Source organism: Oryx dammah, unplaced genomic scaffold (genome assembly GCF_014754425.2).
Source record: "Oryx dammah isolate SB20612 unplaced genomic scaffold, SCBI_Odam_1.1 HiC_scaffold_11232, whole genome shotgun sequence".
NCBI lineage: Eukaryota > Metazoa > Chordata > Mammalia > Artiodactyla > Bovidae > Oryx > Oryx dammah.
Window position 1 is genome coordinate 5,253,873 of NW_024080625.1, and position 24,430 is coordinate 5,278,302.

General features: G+C 37.5%; 1 protein-coding gene across 3 annotated transcripts in view; it reads left to right on the plus strand.

The window, feature by feature from the left end:
* LOC120861347 (protein kinase C-binding protein NELL2) overlaps window positions 1-24,430 on the plus strand; it is a 382,658-nt gene that overhangs the window by 139,885 nt on the left and 218,343 nt on the right. For all 3 annotated transcript variants that reach the window (XM_040236996.1, XM_040236994.1, XM_040236995.1), the window contains one exon: window positions 18,344-18,435. In XM_040236996.1, coding sequence (XP_040092930.1) covers window positions 18,344-18,435 — 92 coding nt within the window. The remainder of the gene's footprint in view (window positions 1-18,343; window positions 18,436-24,430) is intronic.

Consider the following 24,430-nt stretch of genomic DNA (forward strand, 5'->3'; position numbering starts at 1 on the left):
ATCTGGGCCATTCTAATTAATGTGCAGTGGTATCTCATTGTTTTAATTTGCTTTTCCCTAATAAAATATGATGTAAAGCTTCTTCTCAGGTATTTATTTGACATCTACATATCTTCTTTAATGAATTGTCTGTTCAGGTTTTTGGCCCATTTTAAAATCAGATTGTTTTCTTGTTGTTGAGATTTATGAGTTCTTTGTATATTTTGGATAACAATCCTTTATCAAGATTTATCTTTTGCCAATAAATTCTCCAAATCTGTGGCTTATCTTGTAATTCTCTTGACATTTTCATTTACAGAGTGAAAGTTTTAAATTTTAATGACGTCTAGATGTCAATCATTTATTTCATAAATCTTTGGTGTTATAACTAAAAAGGCATCACCATATCCAAGGTCATCAGGGTTTCTCTTCCGCTGTTTTATAGGAATTTTACGGCTTTGTGTTCTGCATTTAGTTCTGTGATCCATTTTGTATTGATTCTTCTAATGGGTTGAGACTTATTTTTTTACACATCCAGTTGTTCCAGCACCATTCATTAAAGAGACTGTCTTTGAGTCATTCTATTGCCTTTGTTCCTTTTTCAAAGATCAAGTAACTATATTTATGGGGAGTCTCTTTGTGGGGTCTCTGTTCTATTCTGTTGATCTGTTTGTCTATTCTTGTGGTGAGTATCACATTCTCTTGATTATTGTAGCTTAATAGTAAATGTTAAAGTTGAGTAGAACCAGTCCTCTAACTTTACTCTCCTTCCAAACCATGTCCAATGTCTTCTCAATAGCAACAGTTGAAACCAAAAAGGAGTGAAATGATATTTTCAATATATAGAAGGAAAAGGGTTCCTGATTTGGAATTCTATTCTTAATAAGAATGATTTCATGAGTGAAGTAAAAATCTTTCAGAAATATAAAAAGCTGAAAAAATGAAGTACATAGTGAGTAAATCTAAATGAATAGTGATAAAATAATATAATTATAATTTTAATAAGGTCTTAAAAATTTAAGAATATATAGAATGTTTAAAGTATGGCAATAACATTATAGTATAGCAGAGAGTAAAATGTGCTTAGTGAGTGAAGTGCTGAGTGCTTAAAGTGTTACTTAGTGAGTGAAAGGGAAAATACAATGAAAAAAATCAATTTAAAATAATTTATAAAACAGGGCAAAAGAAACAGGATAGGCAGAGGAAAAAAGCACAAAATAAAAGAGTAGATTTAAAAATGAATTGCACTAAATGTAAATGGGCTAAATAATCCAGTTGAAAAAGATATTTTGAAACTGATTTAAGGAAATCCAACTCTCTATTGTTTAAAAGATGCACATCTAAATCATAAGGATGCAGAAAGGGTAAAAGTGAAAGAATAGTAAAAGATAGCCCATGGAAAAGAAGGCTAGTTTCTCCTGATTAATACCAGACAACATGACATTAAGGCAAAGATTACTACCAGAGTTACTTCATAATAATAACATTGCAAATCACAGGGAAGACGTAGCAGTTTAAATTAGTATATACCTAATAATATGGTGGTGGTGATTTAGTCACTCAATCGTGACTGATTCTTAGGACCCCATGAACTGTAGCCCACCAGGCTCTTCTGTCCATGGAATTTCATATAGCCTCAATATATATGAAACAAAATTGACAGAACTACATGGAGCAATAGATGAATTCAGTCAGAGTACTAAATTGCAGGAATTGACAGAATACAAGTATATGAAAAAATCATTAAGAATACAGTGCACTTGAATGTGATTAACAATTCACACCTAATGAATCTGTATATAGAACATTATGTTCCCAAAGTGCACTTTATGTATTCTTTTATGTATCCAAGCAACATTTACAAATATTGATTATGTACTGGATGATAAAGCTCAACTCAATCAATTTCAAAGAATTACTTTATATGGGATATGTTCTCTGACCACAGTGCAAATAAGCTAGAAATCAATAACAATAGGTAAATAAAAAATTCTGTGCTAGAATTCCTTGTTTCTCCAATAAGCCATGCTAATTTCTTCCTCTGCCTGGAATCTTTTTCTTGCCATTTTCCCCTACCTTAGCTCCTCTTAACCTTCGGTCTCAGCGAACATTTCATCTCCTCAGAGAGGTATTCCCTGGTCAACCCAAAGTATTCAATAGTATTCCCTAACCAAATCCAAAAGAGTGTACTAGTTATTCAGTGCCTGATCCTTGTTTGTTTTCTTTACTTAGTGTTAGCCTGTGGTCATTGCACATTTGCCTGATCAGCTGTTCTCGAATCCTCCTCTATATTGCATATTTTGTGAGGGCAAGGTCCGTATCTCTCTGTTCACATCTATGTTCCCGGTGCTGAGCAGTATCTGTTGTATAGTGGCCGCTATTGAGAGGATGAGAATTAATATTTCCATAATGTTCTTCTTAATAAATGGTGGGGAGGAGAAGTGCACCAATACAGATGATAGTTATCTTCAAAGGCATGAAAAATTGTGGGAAGTCCTTTCACTTCGTAATTCCAGAGGCTTTGGGGGAATGTAATCAAATTTTGACATATTATTATGAGAAGTGTTAAGTTTGAGGGTAATTTAATTCTTAATTTCCAGACTTAATGTGTTTAACATTTTAACCTCAATGTTTCATTTAGCATAGCTGTAGAAAATTTTACTTAATTGGCCCCCTAAGGGGGAAAATTGTCTGAAAATAGAAAGCAGCGAAATATTTCAACAAATATTTTGTCTCAAAATACAAGTCCAGCTGTATTTAATGAGGCTCATCTCCAGTTTCACAGCATACATAAATTCTCTCTTTCTCTGTCTCCCCCTGGCATCTCCTCCTACCCCTTCTCCGTTTGCCTTGTCCTCCACTTCCATTATTTTTTTGAAGTTATAAGTGATTTAGAAGTTAAGAAGCTACTGGAAACAGATCTTTAGGTGTATACTGTTATGCTTAACTATAGCATAGGAGTAAAATAATTTTGGCCAGATTTCCTGTAAGTCACTTTTGTATTATCTAGCATGGAGATGCATATTAAAAGATCCCTGAATTTATGATTCTCAACACTGGCTGTCCAGTGGAATCAATTGAATGCTCTAAAAATACTGACGTCCAGGCCCCTCCTCAAGAGACTGTGATTTAGTTGGCCTGAGTGTCACACACTGGTATTTTCGACAATCTCCCTAATTGATTCTTATGTACCGGTAGGGTTGATAATCAGTGATCTACAACTTCATGTCGCAAAGTGTGATCGCTAGACTAGAAGCATCAGTATCACTGGGGAGCTGGTGAGACATGCCAAATCTCAGCCCCACTCCAGATCCACCTAATCAGGATCTTCATTTATATAAGATCTCTAGGTGATTTGAGAAGGACTCATCTGTGATTTTCATTGGTGCTGTAAAAAAAAAAGTTAAATATCAACGACCCTTAAGGCTAAGCCTATGCATTTATGCTGCCGTGACAGCATAAGTTAGATTTGCATGCTAACCAAGAGGTGGATTTTTTCTTCAGACCTATTTATGGCAACTGTATTTGTACAGTAAGTCTAATATTATGGAAATACTATAAATACATATACATGCATAATATGTGAATCAATGAAATATGAATGTGAAACAAATACATTTTCTTTCAATAAAAATTGAGTGTTTTGGAAAAAGATGGTAAACTCAAACTGCTAAAAAATATACTCTTGAATTACATATCAGTAAGACAGCTGTAAAATACAAAAGAAAACAAGAATAATCCCTTTCAGATTGCTTTATGAGTATCTATCTTGTTACCCTTAAAGCAATCAAAAACTTAGAAATTGTAGGCAACACATTATAAATTTTATTTTATATAATCTAGATTACAATGAAGCACAATCAATGAAGCTGTACTGAAGAAAAGTGTTCTACTTCAAAACACTGAATGCATAAGGGTGTGTTTTTAATTAAAATGTTCAAGGTACTTATTTATTGTGGTCTCTGATTTCTCACTTTAACTGATTTTTTTTTTTCAAACAATGGACCAAATATCTATCCAGATAACATGGAATAACTGGTTTTCTACTGAATATCTATGTGACCGTCTCTCTTGGAATGTTAATTGTATTTTTCTCTTTTTCTAGTTCTTTTTCCTCTGCAGAGTAAAGTAGTTTTCAAGCTTAGCTATATATGTGGACAGCTTCAAAAAATAAAGAAGCCCAGGTCCTACCTTCTGAGATTCTTATTACTATGCAGCTGGGTGTAGAGCTTTAAATGCTCTTCAAGTGATTTTAATATGTATCTAGTTGAGAACTGTTGGCCGAGTAAATTTGGACAATATACATTGGTTATAATCAACTGTTCATAAATCAGTTCCAGCTTACAGATTCAGGTCCTCAGTATATTATTATGATTATTATTCTCTCTGGTCTCTGACTATCTGAGTATTCTTTCTCTGATATAAATCACATTAAAGCAATTATCCTGCAGTGGTCATTTTCAAATGTTCCTCCTCTGGAAACCATTTTCAGTTTCACTCTCAAAAGATGCTTTTCTTCCTCTGAGTTGTGTGAAGTTCCTTGTGTGTGTGCTCCCTGTTTTGCATGCTAGGCTGAATGCTTCTTGATGGCAGGAAGGCACCGTCAAAGAACAGCACCTGGCAGACAGGAGGCTATCATAAATGCATTTTATTTCCAGGTGTTGCCATTCTTGCTGCAAGTTTTTATGAAATTATCTTGCTTCTCCTGTTTAACCTGTTCTTGCTTTCTGCTTTCCTTCCTCCTGCTCCATCTCACTTTATAATTTTTCTGACCCCTGCTGCTTCCTCTCCTCTCTCCTCCCTCCTCCCTCCTCATTGTGGTGGCCCTCTGTATATCTTATTCTACACAGATCCAGCTCCCCTTAACCTTCTGCTTCTTCTCTTCCTTTGGCTCATATGCTCTGTATGATAGAATGTGTTATTAATATACCCCTCAAGAAACAGCATTTGAAATACGTCCTTCCAAGAGAACTATCCTCCCAACTCCCCACCATTCTTTCTTTGTTTTGCCAGTACACATAGGCCTTAAAATTGCACGGTCACTCAGGGTGTTTGCTTATGATCCTTTGGTGAGCTCTAGTGTGTGGTTTATAATGAAAAGAATCGTGCTTTACAATTCACAAAGTATTCAATATCTTTGTCCATATAATAATGAAACAATATATGTTAAAAGGTGCAGGTCATTTTGGAAGTATGTTCCTCAAAGTTAAACTAAAGATTAAGTGTTTAAATTTTGACTGAGGTCACTGGATTCTTAGTGGTGAGAAAAGATACCCAGAAGTATTTTCAGATGAATTCTAGTCCTGGCTTTGAAACTGGGAGATTTAAATATGAACTTTTCCTTATTGTTTTATGTATTATGTTTTCTTTGTAAAAGCTGTCCTCATTTATGTTCATGTTGTCACCTTAATAGTATTCATGTATTAACATGAATATGTTTTTCTCCAAGTCTTTACCTTCATTCATTAAACTTATTTTTGTTGTCCCTAGGAGAGTAAGTGAGTTGATTACATCGTTTTTTTAAAAAGAATCCATTCTATGGTATATAAGGTAGGATCAAGAAAAGGTCAGGGATGGAAAGGTAGCTAAATGAAAAGAATTTCAGGATTTATCATAGTTATACTTTAATTGTGTAGAATTAAATTAAGGACAAAGGTACTGAATTCTTCTTTCCAGTCATACGCTTGGCGTTTTTTTGCTATGATCTTCTAAATATCCAGTTCTTGCTTTCCCAGTATCTGGCCTTCTAATCCAAAGGCTGGTCTGGTTAGGGTGCTAGAATTTTTGCTTCTGTTCTATTTTGGAAGTTATTTTTATCCTCCTCTTTCTCTTCACTCCTCACTACTGCTAGATTTGTGGTGTTTCAGGGCCTGTTCTCTTTTTGGAAGAATTGGCTACTGACCTAAATTTAAGGCCCCCTACGAGAAGTACTCTTTGGTCCTGTAGAAGCCCAAGGACATGAAATACATAGGCTAAGATAGGAAGCTGGCACATCTACTCTCATGCTCTCGTTTCCTAAACTCTAATATTAGTTTTGCAAACAGCTAAATTCCCAAACAATTAATGAGATTTAGTTAAAGGAAGCAATCATCTATAATTAATGAATTTGTAAATTATTTAAACAGTCTGAAATTCTGATCATTTCAACAGCATTGACTCATAAAATTTGGTTTTATGGAGAGGAAGCATAAAGTTTTATCATCAAATTATTCAAGCAGACTTGCATCGTGTATGTTGCCTTGACATTATTCATGGTGCCTGACAGTGGCCAGCTACTTTTTCAGTAACTGATAGACAAATCTGTTCCCATTTCAAGTATTCCATCCTTGCTCCAGTGGAACATAAGCTGCCATTTTATGGAAAAGGCAAAATATTTCTGTGAGAACCAATTTATAGAACTTTTACTAGAGGAAGCAAAATTAAAGGATAAGGCCAAATATAAAGGGGCCCATGAAGATCAGAGAGGACCAATTTTATTTTATTTTATTTTTTTCATTTTTTGAATGTTGAATCTTTTTTAAAATTAATTTATTTTAATTGGAGGTTAATTACTTTACAATATTATATTGGTTTTGCCATACATCAACATGAATCTGCCACAGATATACACATGTTCCCCATCCTAAACACCCCTCCCCTCTCTCTCCCTGTACCACCTCTCTGGGTCATCTCAGTGCACCAGCCCCAAGCATCCAGTATCATGCATCGAACCTGGACTGGCAATTCATTTCTTATATGATATTATACATGTTTCAGTGCCATTCTCCCAAATCATCCCACCCTCTCCCTCTCCAATAGAGTCCAAAAGACTGTTCTATATATCTGTGTCTCTTTTGCTGTCTTGCATACAGGGTTATCACTACCATCTTTCTAATTTCCATATATATGTGTTAGTATACTGTATTGGTGTTTTTCTTTCTGGATTACTTCACTCTGTATAATCAGCTCCAGTTTCATCCACCTCATTGGAACTGATTCAAATGATTCTTTTTAATGGCTGAGTAATACTCCACTGTGTATATGTACCACAGCTTTCTTATCCATTCATCTGCTGATGGACATCTAGGTTGCTTCCATGTCCTGGCTATTATAAACAGTGTTGCGATGAACATTGAGGTGCATGTGTCTCTTTCATTTCTGGTTTCCTTGGTGTGTATGTCCAGCAGTGGGATTGCTGGGTCGTGTGGCAGTTCTATTTCCAGTTTTTTTCTATTTCCAGTTTTTCCATAGTGGCTGTACTAGTTTGCATTCCCACCAACAGTGTAAGAGGGTTCCCTTTTCTCCACTCTCTCCAGCATTAATTGCTTGTAGACTTTTGGATCGCAGCCATTCTGACTGGTGTGAAATGGTACCTCATTGTGGTTTTGATTTGGATTTCTCTGATAATGAGTGATGCTGAGCATCTTTTCGTGTGTTTGTTAGCCATCTGTATGTCTTCTTTCTTGTTTTCAGAGTTTTCATCTAATAGGAAGCTGGAAGAACGACTTAGAAAATCAAAACTTTTAGAGTTTATTATCCAAGGCCAGTGCTGGGTGCCAAAGACAAATTAAGACACTGTCTCCCTGTCTCATGTAGATAGGTAAAAAGTGTACAACTAACTAGAGGAAAGGAAAAATGGGTTCAGTACCATAAAAGAGATTTAAGCATCATAGAAGAGAGAAAATTAATTTAAAGCACTTAGTGCTCAAAACTTTTATTACAACCATATTGTTAAAAACTGACTAGAAGTGAAGCCAGATTTCAGAAAAGATTCTGGGCTGGATAAATGCAGCATGGCTGATTAGGGTCTTTTAAAAATATTGAAACACTCTAAGATATTTTTGTTTGACTCCACAAAGTCTTAGCCTGTTTCAAGAATACATTTATTATGTATTCTTTTTTAAAAGTTCTAGTGAAAATATAAATATAAATAATTACATTTAATGAGATATTTTCTTATCCAACCATTTTGATTTAGAGAAACATCTATTTCTGCTTTATTAACTATGCCAAAGCCTTTGACTGTGTGGATCACAGTAAACTGTGGAAAATTCTGAAAGAGATGGGAATACCAGACCACCTGACCTGCCTCTTGAGAAATCTGTATGCAGGTCAGGAAGCAACAGTTAGAACTGGACATGGAACAACAGACTGGTTTCAAATAGGAAAACGAGTATGTCAAGGCTGTATATTGTCACCCTGCTTATTTAACTTATATGCAGAGTACATCATGAGAAACGCTGGACTGGAAGAAGCACAAGCTGAAATCAAGATTGCCGGGAGAAATCTCAATAACCTCAGATATGCAGATGACACCACCCTTATGGCAGAAAGTGAAGAGGAACTAAAAAGCCTCTTGATGAAAGTGAAAGAGGAGAATGAAAAAGTTGGCTTAAAGCTCAACATTCAGAAAACGAAGATCATAGCATCCAGTCCCATCACTTCATGGGAAATAGATGGGAAAACAGTGGAAACAGTGTCAGACTTTATTTTGGGGGGCTCCAAAATCACTGCAGATGGTGACTGCAGCCATGAAATTGAAAGATGCTTACTCCTCAGAAGGGAAGTTATGACCAACCTAGACAGTATATTCAAAAGCAGAGACATTACTTTGCCGACTAAGGTCCGTCTAGTCAAGGCTATGGTTTTTCCTGTGGTCATGTATGAATGTGAGAGTTGGACTGTGAAGAAGGCTGAGCGCCGAAGAATTGATGCTTTTGAACTGTGGTGTTGGAGAAGACTCTTGAGAGTCCCTTTGGCTGCAAGGAGATCCAACCAGTCCATTCTGAAGGAGATCAGCCCTGGGATTTCTTTGGAAGGAATGATGCTAAAGCTGAAACTCCAGTACTTTGGCCACCTCATGCGAAGAGTTGAGTCATTGGAAAAGACTCTGATGCTGGGAGGGATTGGGGGCAGAAGGAGAAGGGGACAACAGAGGATGAGATGGCTAGATGGCATCACTGACTCGATGGACATGAGTCTGAGTGAACTCTGGGAGTTGGTGATGGACAGGGAGGCCTGGTGTGCTGCGATTCATGGGGTCCCAAAGAGTCAGACATGACTGAGCAACTGAACTGAACTGAACTGAACACATAACTATCATATTGACTCAAAATGAAATAACTGCCATTGTACATGGGGTTTTTAAGAGCCCGCCCAGAGAAAATCAAGATTTCAAAAAACACCATATGAAAACCACTACTTTATACAACTATGTCCTTAAGGGACAACCTTTAGGTTGTTTAAGCTTAAACAACCTAAAGATCACTGATACCTACTGTTTTCAAAGATAATTTTAAAGAAATCATAAATCCCATTTCTCTTTAAGTGACTTATACTGGTTTTCTCTTGATATCTATAATTTTCAGTTTTGTGTTATATCATTTTTAAAGGTGTTGATACCAATAGGGAAATTTAGAGTAGACTTATGTGTTTTCAATTCAGTAATGAACAGGGAAAGCTAGATATGTAATGAGTGAGGAAATGTTTAGAAGTGAAATATGTCTTTTTGCTTTTATATTCTAAAATATTGTTAGATAGACTTGGGTAACTCTTTCTACAAAGCTTTGCAGAAGTTGATTTAAATCTCATTAGAGGGATCTACATTTTTAATCTTTGCATTAATGACTAATAAATCATGATTTTAATGTGTAATATATGACTGAATTTTAATGGCTTCTTGCACTTATCCATTTCTCAATCTGTTCTATAAATTCCTTTTCACTTTTTTACAACTGCTGACTTTCAAATCCGAATCTGTAGTATTTTCTGTCTTCCTATTTCTTATTTATTTTTAAAATAGGGGTGGTGAAGTGAAAATAATTCACATTAACTGCTTTTGCAGATATTCTCTTAATTATGGTGCTAAAACTGTGTAATTAGCGACACTTAATATAGCCTTGGTAAAACATATGTACCAAATGTTATAGCATTGTATTGAATTTACCCAAGTTCTAATTAGTTTTCCTACCTATGGCTGAATAGGCTGTTAATTGTACAGCTCTGAGTAACATAATTCACATGATGTGAATGTACCCGCTCATACCAGTGTATACCAGAGTCATAGTAAATACACGGTTGACATTGGTTAATATTAATAATAATACTAATAATAAGAGTAACTACAGTCATTTGGGTTAGTCTGACTTCAAGGGGGGGCTCACTTCTTAGTCTGAAAAGTGAGAAGACTGTATGAATGAATGAATACCCACCCCTAGAAACCTTGTATCTTGAAATATGTACCTGTAATATACTCAGTAAATCGCTTAGATTAGGTCTTTGAAGTTCACTTCACTTCAGTCACTCAGTCATGTCCGACTCTTTGCTACATGATGGACTGCAGCACCCTGACCCACAGAGCTTGTTCAAATTCATGTATGTCGAGTCTGTGATGCCATCTTACCATCTCATCCTCTGTCACCCCTTCTGCCTTCAGTCTCTCCCAGTGTCAGGGTCTTTTTGAATGAGTCAGTTCTTTGCAGCAGTTGGCCAAAATATACGAGTTTCTGCTTCAGCATAATCCTTCCAATGAATATTCAGGACTGATTACATTTAGGATTGACTGGTTTGATCTCCTTTCAGGCCAAGGGACTCTCAAGAGTCTTCTCCAAAACCATAGTTCAAGAGCATAAATTCTTCAGTGCTCAGCTTTCTTTGTCGTCCAACTCTCACATCCATACATAACTACTGGAAAAACCATAGATTTGACTACCCGGACCTTTGTAAGCAAAGTTATGTCTCTGCTTTTTAATATGCTTTCTATGTTGGTCATAGCTTTTCTTCCAAAGAGCAAGCATCTTTTAATTTCAAGGCTGTAGTCACCATCTGCAATGATTTTGGAGCCCAGGAAAATAAAGTCTGTAACTGTTTCTATTATTTTCCCATCTATTTGCCATGAAGTGATGGGACCAGATGCCACGATCTTTTTGAATTTTGAGCATTACTTTGCTGGCATGTGAGATGAGTGCAATTGTGCAGTACTTGGAACATTCTTTGGCATTGCCTTTCTTTGGGATTGGAATGAAAACTGCCTTTTCCATTCCTGTGGCCATTGCTGAGTTTTCAAATTTGCTGGTGTATTGAGCTCAGCATTTTCACAGCATCATCTTTCAGGGTTTGAAATATCTCAGCTGGAATTCCATCACCTCTACTAACTTTGTTCATAGTGATGCTTCCTAAGGCCCACTTGACTTCACATTCCAGAATGTCTGGTTCTAGGTGAATGATCACACCATCGTGATTATCTGGGTCATGAAGATCTTTTTTGTCCAGTTCTTCTGTATATTCTTGCCACCTCTTCTTAATATCTTCTGCTTCTGTTAGGTCCATTTCTCTCCTTTATTGTACCCATCTTTACCTGTAATGTTCTCCTGGTATCTCTAATTTTCTTGAAGAGATCTCTAGTCCTTCCAAGTCTATTGTTTTCCCCTATGTATATGTATATATATATATATATATATATATATTTGCATTGATCACTTAGGAAGGCTTTCTTATCTCTCCTTGTTATTCTTTGGAACTCTGCATTCAAATGAGTATATCTTTCCTTTCCTTCTCTGCCTTTCACTTCTCTTCTTTTCACAGCTATTTGTGAGGCCTCCTCAAACAACCATTTTGCCTTTTTGCATTTGTTTTTCTTGGGGATGATTTTGTTCACTGTGGCCTACACAATGTTTTGAACCTCCTTCCACAGTTCTTCAGGCACTCTGTCTATCAGATCTAATGCTCAAAATTCTCCAAGCAAGGCTTCAACAGTACATGATCTGAGAACTTCTAGATTTTCAAGTTGGATTTAGAAAAGGCAGAGGAACCAGAGGTCAAATTGCCAACATCTGCTGGATCATCGAAAAAGCAAGAGTTCCAGAAAAACATCTACTTCTGCTTCATTGACTACTTTGTGTGGATCACAAAAAACTGTGCAAAATCTGAAAGAGATGGGAATATCAGACCACCTTGCCTGCCTCCTGAGAAATCTGTATGCAGGTCAAGAAGCAATAGTTAAAACCGGACATGGAACAACTGATTGGTTCCAAATTGGGAAAGGAGTACGTTAAGGCTGTATATTGTCACCCTGCTCACTTAACTGATATGCAGAGTACATCCTGCAGAATGCTAGGATGGATGAAGCACAAGCTAGAGTCAAGAATGCCAGGAGATATGTCAATAACCTCAGATATGCAGATGACACCACCCTTATGGTGGAAAGCCAAGAACTGAAGAGCCCCTTGATGAAACTGAAAGAGGAGAGTGAAAAAGCTAGCTCTCAGCATTCAAAAATACAAAATCATGGCATGCAGTCCCATTACTTCATGGTAAATAGATGGGGAAGCAATTTAAACAGTGACACACTTGTTTTCTTGGGCTCCAATTTCATTGCAGATGGTGACTGCAGCCATGGAATTTAAAGACACTTGCTCCTTGGAAGAAAAGCTCCATAGATAGCATATTAAAAAGCAGAGACATAACTTTGCTGTCAAAGGTCCGTCTAGTCAAAGCTATGGTTATTCCAGTAGTCATGTATGGATGTGAGAGTTGGACCATAAAGAAAGCTGAGCACTGAGGAATTTATGCTTTTGAACTGTGGTGTTGGAGAAGACTCTTGAGAGTCCCTTGGACAGCAAGGAGGTCAAACCAGTTAGTCCTAAAGAAATCCATCTTGAATATTCATTGGAAGGACTGATGCTGCAGCTGAAACTTCAGTATTGGTCATTGATACAAAGAACTGGCTCATTAAAAAGACCTTGATGCTGAGAAATATTGAAGGCAAGAGGAGAAGGGGATGACAGAGGATTAGATGGTGGGATGGCATCACAGACTCGATGGACATGAGTTTGAGCAATCTCTGGGAGTTGGTGATGGACAGGGAAGCCTGGCATGCTGCAGTCCATGGGTTTGCAAAGAGTTGGACACAACTGAGCAACTGAACTGAACTGAAATTGAAGGAAGCAGGGAAAACACTGGAGAAGGCAATGGCAACCTACTCCAGTACTCTTGCCTGGAAAATCCCACGGGCGGAGGAGCCTGGTAGGCCGCAGTCCATGGGGTCGCTAAGAGTCAGACACGACTGAGCGACTTCACTTTCACTTTTCACTTTCATGCATTGGAAAAGGAAATGGCAATCCACTCCAGTGTTCTTGCCTGGAGAATCCCAGGGACAGGGGAGCCTGGTGGGCTGCTGTCTATGGGGTCGCACAGAGTTGGACACGACCGAGGCGACTTAGCAGTAGCAGCAGCAGGGAAAACACTAGGGCATTCAGATCTTTGGGAAAATTCAGTCTAATTAGCAGAATTCTGCAGTATAATGGTAAATGATTTGGACATATGAATCCAGAGTTATGTCACAAGAAACTTAATGCTTTGTACACACACACACACACACACACACACACACACACACATATACACAGACACACACATCCCATGACTAGGAAAGAAATGAAGCCTCTGAATATGAACATGTGAAGGCAATTATATTAAAGAAGAAAAAAATACAGCAAAATGATTATTCTTTTGTTGGTTTGTTGAGGAAGTGATTTACTTTACACTCTGCTGGAAATGGGTAAGAAGAGAGGTGCAGTTCAGTTGGGGAATTCTAGAGACTTTCTTGCAGTCAGTGTGGTAGTCACAGTGATTATTCTTATTTATGAGGTTTTGTCCCTGACACCTGCTGGGACTGGTCTTGGTTAAAATTGGAGCATGAATCTGATCTGCTTCCTTTCCTCTGTTTTAGCACTTGAACAGCCCAGTTCCTTCATTTTGCTTTCTCCTTGACTATGGATCTCATTTTGATAAACTGTCTGGATTTTTCTTTAAAATAGATCTGTAGTTTTTAAATTATTTTTTAATATAAATTTATTTATTTTAATTGGAGATTAATTACTTTACAATATTGTGTTAGTTTTGCCATACGTCAACATGAATCTGCCGAATTGCCAGTCCAGGTTCGATGCTTGATACTGTATTTTTCTTAACATCTCAATTTTCCCTCTTCAAATTTTATTTGCACTAGGTTCCACTGTCTCAGTGGAACTGGCTGCTTGTCCAAGCAGCCTGTCTTTGTAAACTGTTTCTCTTCATGGTCTAAACTGCATTACTATGATAGCCACCAGTGCTGGGGGCTGGTGATTTCTTCCTGGGAAACCCTTGCTCTCAGTTCTGTCTCCTTCTCTGCTCTACTCTGTGTCCTATAAGCTAGACTTCTGCAGACTACATTACCATGGTCTCCTTGCCAGCAGGAAATTGGAAGGCCAGGAGAGAAACACTCTCCTTGTGTTTGTTCTCTACACCTTCTCTGCACCAGGCTTGGTTTCTGGTGGTACCTATGTCTTTGGTGATTTCAGCTCCCACTGAACTGCCTCTCACTTCATAACTCTGGCTCATCCTTGGGTCCCAGTAGAACCATTTCCTCTCCTTGTTCCTTATCCCTAGGATGATGCTGACTTGTTGCTGTTGCCAGAGTTTGGCAACTTCTACAGCACTTTTTGTTTCCTCAGCCCTGATCCAGTTATCCCTTCCCATTTCATCAGTGAATCTCCTGTATTTACATCTCAGTCATGAATGTCTCAATTATAGTTATCTTTGTACACATCTATCTGTCTTCTCTACTCAGCATTAGGGCGTGAATCATGTCTCTCATCTTTGAGTCCTAGTACCTTCCAGACTACCTGACATATTAATAGGAGATCAGTACATGCTTGTTATATGTATTAATAAATTAATATGACTTTTACTCCTGCAGTGTACTCCTTTTGCCCAGAGCTATCCTAATGGTATTTTGCGGATTCCTTGTAGTATTTTTAGGAATGATTAGGAATGTATATATTCCTGAGTTTCTTAACATTTACTGCTAAAGAGCCTAGGGAAGGCATATCCTGATGACATGACTAGATATTTGAAGTAAACCTTAGAATTATGGAGAATCACAACAGTTGATCAAAAATCACTCACTTTGGATTCTCTCTAAGCTAAGCTCATCCTGTTTGTGCTCATTGCTTGAAACAGAATGAAGCAAATGTGATCTCATTCGTTTTGTTCTTCTCCTTCAGCCAAGCTCCATTTGGTGCCCTATTGTCTCACAAGTTGCCTGTTTGAGTCTTTTGAATTAAGAGTTTAGAACAGAAGGTCCATCTGCTCTGCATGAATATTAAATTATCATGAAACTTTGTGTAAGAAGTATTTACCCTTGTATTTTGAACAGCGTTTATTTTTCCTTCTGTTCTAAAAAAAAATTGGAGCATCAGTTTTTGTTTTTTCTTTTTTTTCAACATATCCTTGGATTTGAATAGGCAGCAGTTATCAAGTTGTATAATATTGGCAGAATAGGCCTAGGAACCTTTGATTGGCAGGTGATGAAGAAGTAAAATTTTATTTATTCTCCTTGTTGAAAAATATGTAGTAGTTATTGATATAATTGAACACACTATATGCCAGATCTTGTTATTTTGAGGTTATACAATCTCATAAGAAAAAAAAAACTCAAAAATTACACATTGGAGAGGCATGTTTTACAATCAATCAGATTCATTAAGTCAATGCACATGCTATTTTAATTCATAATATGATAGATAGTGTGCAACTGAAATCTATAGTTTCATTTTGAATATTCAGGAGTGAGCAAGCTTCAGCCAGCTTTTAAGTAATATAATTTATGCAAGTAAGTGTATTCTCTTTCAGCAAGCTTCAAAACTTTCAAAGCCAATTTGCCAGTAATGTATATTATGTAGTGAAATTTGCTAATAAAAGCTGAGTAAGGAGATCGGGTGAAGGATGGCATTTTAAAATGTATCAGTTCAGTTCAGTCGCTCAGTCGTGTCCAACTCTTTGCAACCCCATGAATCGCAGCACGCCAGGCCTCCCTGTCCATCACCAACCCCCAGAGTTCACTCAAACTCACGTCCATTGAGTCGGTGATGCCATCCAGCCATCTCATCCTCTGTCGTCCCCTTCTCCTCCTGCCCCCAATCCCTCCCAGCATCAGAGTCTTTTCCAATGAAACAACTCTTTGCATGAGGTGGCCAAAGTACTGGAGTTTCAGCTTTAGCATCGGTCCTTCCAAAGAACACCCAGGGCTGATCTCCTTTAGAATGGACTGGTTGGATCTCCTTGCAGCCCAAGGGACTCTCAAAAGTCTTCTCCAACACCACAGTTCAAAAGCATCAATTCTTCAGCACTCAGCTTTCTTCACAGTCCAACTCTCACATCCATACATGACTACTAGAAAAACTATAGCCTTGACTAGATGGACCTTTGTTAGCCAAGTAATCTCTCTGCTTTTTAATATGATATCTAAATGTGTATACTTTCCATTATTTAAATGTGCATCTTTTAAATAATCAGTTAACTTTTGAGCAAAAATGAAAGTTGGATTAAATATGAATATTTGAACAACCATATATAAATATATTCAATATTGCTAATAGAACTATGTTTAATTTATTTGTTATAAATTTTATAGGCAAAGTCATACTTTTAAAGATAATAGGATATATAAATTCTGAAGAGTGACTTTATTCTAACTCACACAATGGAATTAAAAGAAAATGTCTACACCCATTTTGTAAAATCCATGTAGTTATAAAGGCTTCCCAGATAGCACTAGTGGTGAAGAACCTGCCTGCCAGTGCAGGCAGACATAAAGAGTCTTGGGTTCAGTCCCTGGGTCAGAAAGATCCCTTGGAGGAGGGAATGCCTACCCACTCCAGTATTCTTGCCTAGAAAATCCCATGGATGAATGAGCATGGTGGGCTACAGCCCGTGGGGTTGCAGAGTCAGACATGACTGAAGTGACTTAGCATGTAATTGAAAATTAGATTTAGCAAATAGGGTTACCAAATTGCATGTGTCTTTTTCTTTTTATCAGATGACTACTTCCTCTGATCTCTTGAAGTAATTAGCTTAGGTTGATCTAGGTGTCATGAAGTTCCAAAGCATACAATATTAAGTGCCCTTTGAAAGAAAAACAGTACAAATTTGTGAAAAAAGTTGGTTCAGAGTCATAGAAGGGAGTCTAAGCCAGAGAAGGAAGCTGAAAGTTAAGCTTAATTAGCTTCAGGGTAAATCTGTTTCTATTTAGGTGATGAATCAACATAGGTGGTGCAAAATACTCATTTCAAAATAAGCATTTCAAAACAAGCAAATGGTTTCCATCAAGTAAATGTGTATATTGTAAATATTTTGAAATTTTCAAAACATTATTTCATACCTTCTATGAATTTTATTAATTAAAAATATCTTCCCCAAGTCTGAAGTTTTGTTTTGTTTTGTTTTAATTTTATGTAACTATAATGCATATAAGGGGAATTCCCTGGTGGCTCACTGGTACAGAACATGTTTGCAGTGCAGGAGATGTAGGTTCAATCCCTGAGTCAGGAAGATCGTCTAGAGAAGGAAATGGCAACCCATTCCAGTATTCGTGCCTGGGAAATCCCATAAACAGAGGAGCCTGGTGGGCTACAGTCCATGGGGTCACAAAAGAGTCACACACAACTTAGTGACTAAACGGCAACAACAACAATGGATGCAAGGCAGGATGTGACATTGGATGCAATGGCAGATTAAGACCTTTCAACATCTTAAACAGGGAGCCCTAATCCACGTGCTGGAGAAGGCAATGGCACCCCACTCCAGTACTCTTGCCTGGAAAATCCCATGGACGGAGGAGCCTGGTGGGGTCACTAAGAGTCAGACACGACTGAGCAACTTCACTTTCACTTTTCACTTTCACGCATTGGAGAAGGAAATGGCAACCCACTCCAGTGTTCTTGCCTGGAGAATCCCAGGGACGGGAAGCCTGGTGGGCTGCCGTCTATGGGGTCGCACAGAGTCGGACACGACTGAAGCAACTTAGCAGCAGCAGCAGCAGCAGCAATCCACGTGTACTTATAAATAACCCCAACCCATAAAACATAAATATACATATATGTACTGAAGGTAAAATAGTTTCTTTCTAATTTTCTGTCTTAAAATTTAAAATTCTGCAGTGGTATATAAAGAATGAACTTTTCTCATATTTGTGTTGCCCCTGAATCAGTAGCTGCCTTGAGCACCTGCTTAATGTGCCCTTAAGTGTGACATCATCTAGCAGGCAAGCAACTTGCTTAGAGTCTACGTATCAACACCCCTTTTCTAGATTTTAATTCTGACTTGCCATTACCTCTCATCCATGATATACCTTATTTTCCTCTTTGAATTTAATAAGCATGAATGTAACTTGGGCCTACAAGTTACTTATGCTGGATTAGATTTAGGATTATAGTTACTCAGGCACCTTGAAAAATCACAAGAACGTGAAATATTGAGACAAAATGATGTGAACATCTATAAGCTATTTTTCATAACAAAACATTAATATATATATATATATATATTTGTATTTTTTCTTCCAAAGCCATATGCCAATTTCAAGGACGGACATACTTTGAAGGAGAAAGAAATACAGTCTATTCCTCTTCTGGAGTATGTGTTCTCTATGAGTGCAAGGTAAGGAAATTCTTCATGTGTGTTTTAAAATTCTTTCAATTATGTAAACATAGTAAATGTCTCTTTAAAAATCTGACTTCTGTAATACTTTTAAAATTTCTTTGGCAAAGAGAAAATTTTTAAAAATTTAAGGTATCAATTATAACTCAACTGTACAGAAAATTCTAATTGTTTTTGCAATCATGTAAATTAGTGATTGTAAAATAATTTTCCCAATAAATAAAAACCCTGTTTTGTCAAATCAAAGTTTTATGAAGTTGTGTTATGTTTTCTAAATACAAATCACCTCCTTGTTTGCTGTTTTGAAGAAAATGTAGATAAATGTAGACTCAGCCTGTTGTCATTTTAGTTTTGACTCATGTGACAAATATCATTCAGTCCAATTAAAGACAAAATGCAATTTGCCTAATAAAAATTAGCTATTCGATGGAGATGAGACTAATATTGATCTTAATTTCTTTGGGAGGGGTATTTTAATTGATTTGAAGGAAAATGCTTTATAGATGTGCTACCATGGTCTCTTGAAATATGCTTCTGAACCAAACGTGACTCATTTTAACTCTGCTTCTTGACCTAATTGAAAAAGTAGATATGTTCCATAACACTGTTCGCATATAGCTTTTGTAAACTATCATTTTATATTCCTTTACCATAATGTTCTATTTTAAGCCATATTCAATTTAAAGGAAACTGTCTACATATTAAAGTTTCTGCTTTAGGGTTCCTTTATATTTGATCACAAATTTTCTTCTTAAATGCCTCCTGTACTTGGTTTCAGGGGGTGATTTAGTATGTATAGATTATGTAGAAAATTAAGATAAGTTATTTACTCTGCTGGCAATACACTGTGAGAATTCATTTTATTAAATGTTGATGAAAGGAAGATCCTCAGAATCTTACCAAGATAAATTGAATCTGTAAAAAGGCAGCATCTTAAATTGGAAGACTATGGGGATAAGCATGGAAGAGACATAAAATAGCAAAACTGTGACAGATTTGATATATCCAGAATGTGAAAGCTCTGATTTGTTCATGTTCATTATAAGGTATTCTGGCTGCTCCATTTGGCTCTAAACCAGCTCTCTCATGTTGTAGGTTACCATCTTAAAGATAAGGGAGCTGGGGCATGGGCACATTAACACAATTGCTGAAGCTACATTTCAGGTTTGTGTTTTCTCATGAGTGTCTCTTCACAATGCTGTTTTGAGAATAGATTTAAGGGACTAGATCTGATAGAGTTCCTGATGAACTATGGTCAGAGGTTCCTGACATTGTATAGGAGACAGGGAAAAAGACCATCTGCAAGAAAAATGAATGCAAAAGACCAAAATGGTTGTCTGAGGAGGCCTTACAATTAACTGTGAGAAAAAGAGAAGCAAAATGCAAAGGAGAAAAGGAAAGATATACTCATTTGAATGCAGAGTTCCAAAGAATAGCAAAGAGAGATAAGAAAGCCTTCCTCAGTGATCAGTGCAAAGAAATAGAGGAAAGCAATAGAATGGGAAAGACTAGATATCTCTTCAAGAAAATTAGGGATACCAAGGGAACATTTCATGGAAAGATGGGCTTGATTAAGGGCAGAAATGGTATATTCCTGACAGAAGCAGAAGATATTATAAAGAGGTGGCAAGAATACACAGAACTATACAAAAAAGATCTTCGTGACCCAGATAATCATGATGGTGTGATCACTCACTTAGACCAGACATCCTAGAATGTGAAGTCAAGTGGGCCTTAGGAGGAGCACTATGAACAAAGCTAGTGGAAGTGATCCAATTCCGGTTGAGCTATTTCAAATCCTGAAAGATGATGCTGTGAAAGTGCTGCACTCAATATGTCAGCAAATTTGGAAAACTCAGTAGTGGCCACAGGACTGGAAAAGGTCTGTTTTCATTCCAATTCCAAAGAAAGGCAATGCCCCCAAATGCTCAAAGTACCACACAATTGCACTCATCTCACATGCTGGTAAAGTACTGCTCAAAATTCTCCAAGCCAGGCTTCAACAGAATGTGAACCGTGAACTTCCAGATGTTCAAGCTGGTTTTAGAAAAGGCAGAGGAACTGGAGATCAAATTGCCAACATACATTGGATCATCGAAAAAGCAAGAGAGTACCAGAAAAATATCTATTTCTGCTTTATTGACTACGCCAAAGCTTTTGACTGTGTGGATCACAATAAACTGTGAGAGATTCTGAGAGAGATGGGAATACCAGATGACCTGACCTGCTTCTTGATAAACGTATATGCAGGTGAGAAAGCAACAGTTAGGACTGGACAAGGAAAAACAGACTGGTTCCAGATAGGAAAAGGAGTACGTCAAGTTAGTCTGTTGTCACCCTGCTTTTTTAACTTATATGCAGAGTACATCAGGAGAAACACTGCGCTGGAAGAAGCACAAGCTGGAATCAAGATTGCCAGGAGAAATATCAATAACCTCACATATGCAGATGACACCACCCTTATGGCAGAAAGTGAAGAAGAACTAAAGAGCTTCTTGATGAACGTGAAAGAGGAGAGTGAAAAAGTTGGCTTCAAACTCAACATTCAGAAAACGAAGATCATGGCATCTGGTCCCATCAGTTAAGTTCCTTTCAGTCACTCATCTGTGTCCGACTCTTTGTGACCCCATGAACCACAGCACGCCACGCCTCCCTGTCCGTCGCAAACTCTTGGAGTCCACCCAAAACCATGTCCATTGAGTCAGTGATGTCATCCAACCATCTCATCCTCTGTCGTCCCCTTCTCCTGCCCTCAATCTTTCCCAGCATCAGGATCTTTTCAAATGAGTCAGCTCTTCGCATCAGGTGGCCAAAGTACTGGAGTTTCAGCTTCAACATCAATTTTTCCAGTGAACACCCAGGAATGATCTCCGTTAGGATGGACTGGTTGTATCTCCTTGCAGTCCAAGGAACTCTCAAGAGTCTTCTCCAACACCACAGTTCAAAAACATCAGTTCTTCGGTACTCAGCTTTCTTTATAGTTCAACTCTCATATCCATACATGACCACTGGAAAAACCATAGCCTTGACTAGATGGACCTTTGTTGACAAAGTAATGTCTCTGCTTTTGAATATGCTGTCTAGGTTGGTCATAACTTCCCTTCTGAGGAGTAAGCGTCTTTTAATTTCATGGCTGCAATCACCATCTGCAGTGATTTTGGAACCCAGAAAAATGAAGTCAACCACTGTTTCCACTGTTTCCCCATCTATTTCCCATGAAGTGATGGAACCAGATGCCATGATCTTACTTTTCTGAATGTTGAGCTTTAAGCCAACTTTTTCACTCTCCTCTTTCACTTTCATCTAGAGGCTCTTCACTTTCTGCCATAAGGGTAGTGTCATCTGGTCCCATCACTTCATGGCAAATAGATAGGGAAACAACAGAAACAGTGACTGACTTTATTTTTGGGGGCCCCAAAATCACTGCTGATGGTGACTGCAGCCATGAAATTAAAAGACACTTACTTCTTGGAAGAAAAATTGTGACCAACCTAGACAGCATATTTAAAAGCAGAGACATTACTTTGCCAGAAAAGGTCTGTTGTGGGCTGCTATCTATGGGGTCGCACAGAGTTGGACACGACTGAAGTGACTTAGCAGCAACAGCAGCAGTCAAGGCTATGCTTTTTCCAATGGTCACGTATGGATGTGAAAGTTGGACTATAAAGAAAGTTGAGTGCCGAAGAATTGATGTTTTTGAACTGTGGTGTTGGAGAAGACTCTTGGGAGTCCCTTGGACTGCAAGGACATCCAACCAGTCCATCGTAAAGGAAATCAGTCCTGAATATTCCAATGAATATTCATTGGAAGGACTGATGTTGAAGCTGAAACTCCAATACTTTGGCCACCTGATGTGAAGAACCGACTCATTTGAAATGGCCTTGATGCTGGGAAAGATTGAAGGCGGGAGGAGAAGGAGACGATGGATGAAATGGTTGCATGGCATCACCGACTCAATGAACATGAGTTTGAGTAAGCTCCAGGTGTTGGCGTGGACAGGGAGGCCTGGTGTGCTCCGGTCCATGGGGCTGCAAAGTGTTGGACATAACTGAGCGACTGAACTGAACTGAACTGAGGTCTCACTATAGAAACGGGGACTGGAAGGCTTGGAGTGAGATACAGCAACACCAAGGAAATCAAGAGAAAAGTTACATCAAGGAAGGTGGAAATTTTGTCAGCTGGTTCCTAAGTAATGTCTAACTGAAATATCAGCCCTAAACTTTAATATTGTGAGGGCATTTGAAGATTCTCCATTTTCTGTGTGTGATGTTTTCATTTGACAAATATGTTCCACAATACTGACCATTATGATTTAGAAATTTTCTGAGGTGGTTTCCTATTTGATTTTAAAATACCTAAAAAGTGATTTTATATTCAATTAGGTGAAACTTCTGGGTATAGTTAACTCTCCATGTTCTTAATAAATATTGTGTGAATGAATAAATGTTACCTTTTATTTGCTCAAACAAAACACACCAATTTACTGCCCTCTCATGCTGTGCTGTCCAGTAGAAATATGATGCAGGCCATACATGTGATTTTTATTGGGCTAAACTTTCTGTATACAACCCCATATAGCCAAAATATTATCATTTCCAATGTAATCAATATAAAATTAATGAAATATTTTATAGTCTTTTATAATGCTGAGTCATCAAAATCTTGCATGTGCTTTACATTTACAGTGTTTGAGTAACATGTAGCTAGTGGGCATGGATTCTACAGCACAACCCTCCCTGCTCTTCATCAACTTTTATTATTCTTCCCTAAATTTCTTGACATTAAGGACGTCCACTCTTTCTTCTCCCTTCAAGCCCCTGAACTTCAGTATTTTACATAGTTGACAGCTCTCTCGGGCCTCCATTTTCTGGGCCATCAATTCTAGTCCTTGTTTGTTCTTTTATTGTCAGTTTTGTGACCTTGAAAATGTTTCCTGGGCAGTTTGTGAGCTTAATAGTAACACAGAAACACACCCTGGTCCTGAAAATAAGATGATCAGTATGAATATTACTGTCACACCAAAGGAAGGATAGGGTTTGACTCCCACTGTATATGTGTCTTCTGCCACTTTCTTGATAAGAGATTATCATGGCATGGAGAAGATCCTTTCCATCAATAAACCAGGAAGAGGGGGATATTGAAGTCATTAAAACTTTTTCTTCAATAGAAGCAGTACTTACAGAAATAACATCTAAAAACCTAAGCTACTGAGCAGTATTAAGATGGAAGCCTTCCATTTCCAATGATTATTTTATTTCTTATGCACTGGTAAGCATAATACAACAGTTTATGACTCTTGTTCTTAAGAGACTAGAGGTTGACAGTTTAGAAGCAGAATGTTTGCTTCAAGGCAGTGCTACTCCATTTATCAGAAAAGTGTTCTGTATTTTGGTTTTCTCTTAAAGTCTTATCTACTTTAGTGGCTAGAACTGTAATCATTTTGTATTAATTTATTCATTCACTAGAAAAATTTTTTGAGTACCAATTATGTGCCGGAAAATACGTGAGACATTCATGCGCAAGAGACATAAATCCTGTCCACATTTCCCTTTTTGGAAATATTTTGTGAGAGGTCCACAGCATTCCTTATCATACTCACTGGGTATAATCTCTTTAACAGTTTGGAAACTTTGAAGTGAGAATGTTTAAAAAGTCCTGTTTTTATTTATTGCTTTTTCAAAGTGAGCTGTTAATCAAATTCAAGCTATCTGTTTACCACAATTGTCATCTGGATGTTCAAATATGTTTTAAACTAACAGAATCTCTCAGGATAACTCTAATGTTTGGAAATTGAAGGCACGCTTCCATTCCCAAATCTGCTTGTCCCTTTGAAAGTCTTTCCCATTGTCATTTGATATCATTTTGCAAGTGAGTCTGTGACTTATGCAGAGGTCCTCGGGATGAAAATTTTATTCTTATGTTTGAAGAGATGTCTTTAACGCTGGATCTGGAAACTTAGGAGTTTCCAGAATTAGGAGTTAGTCCTAATTGATAA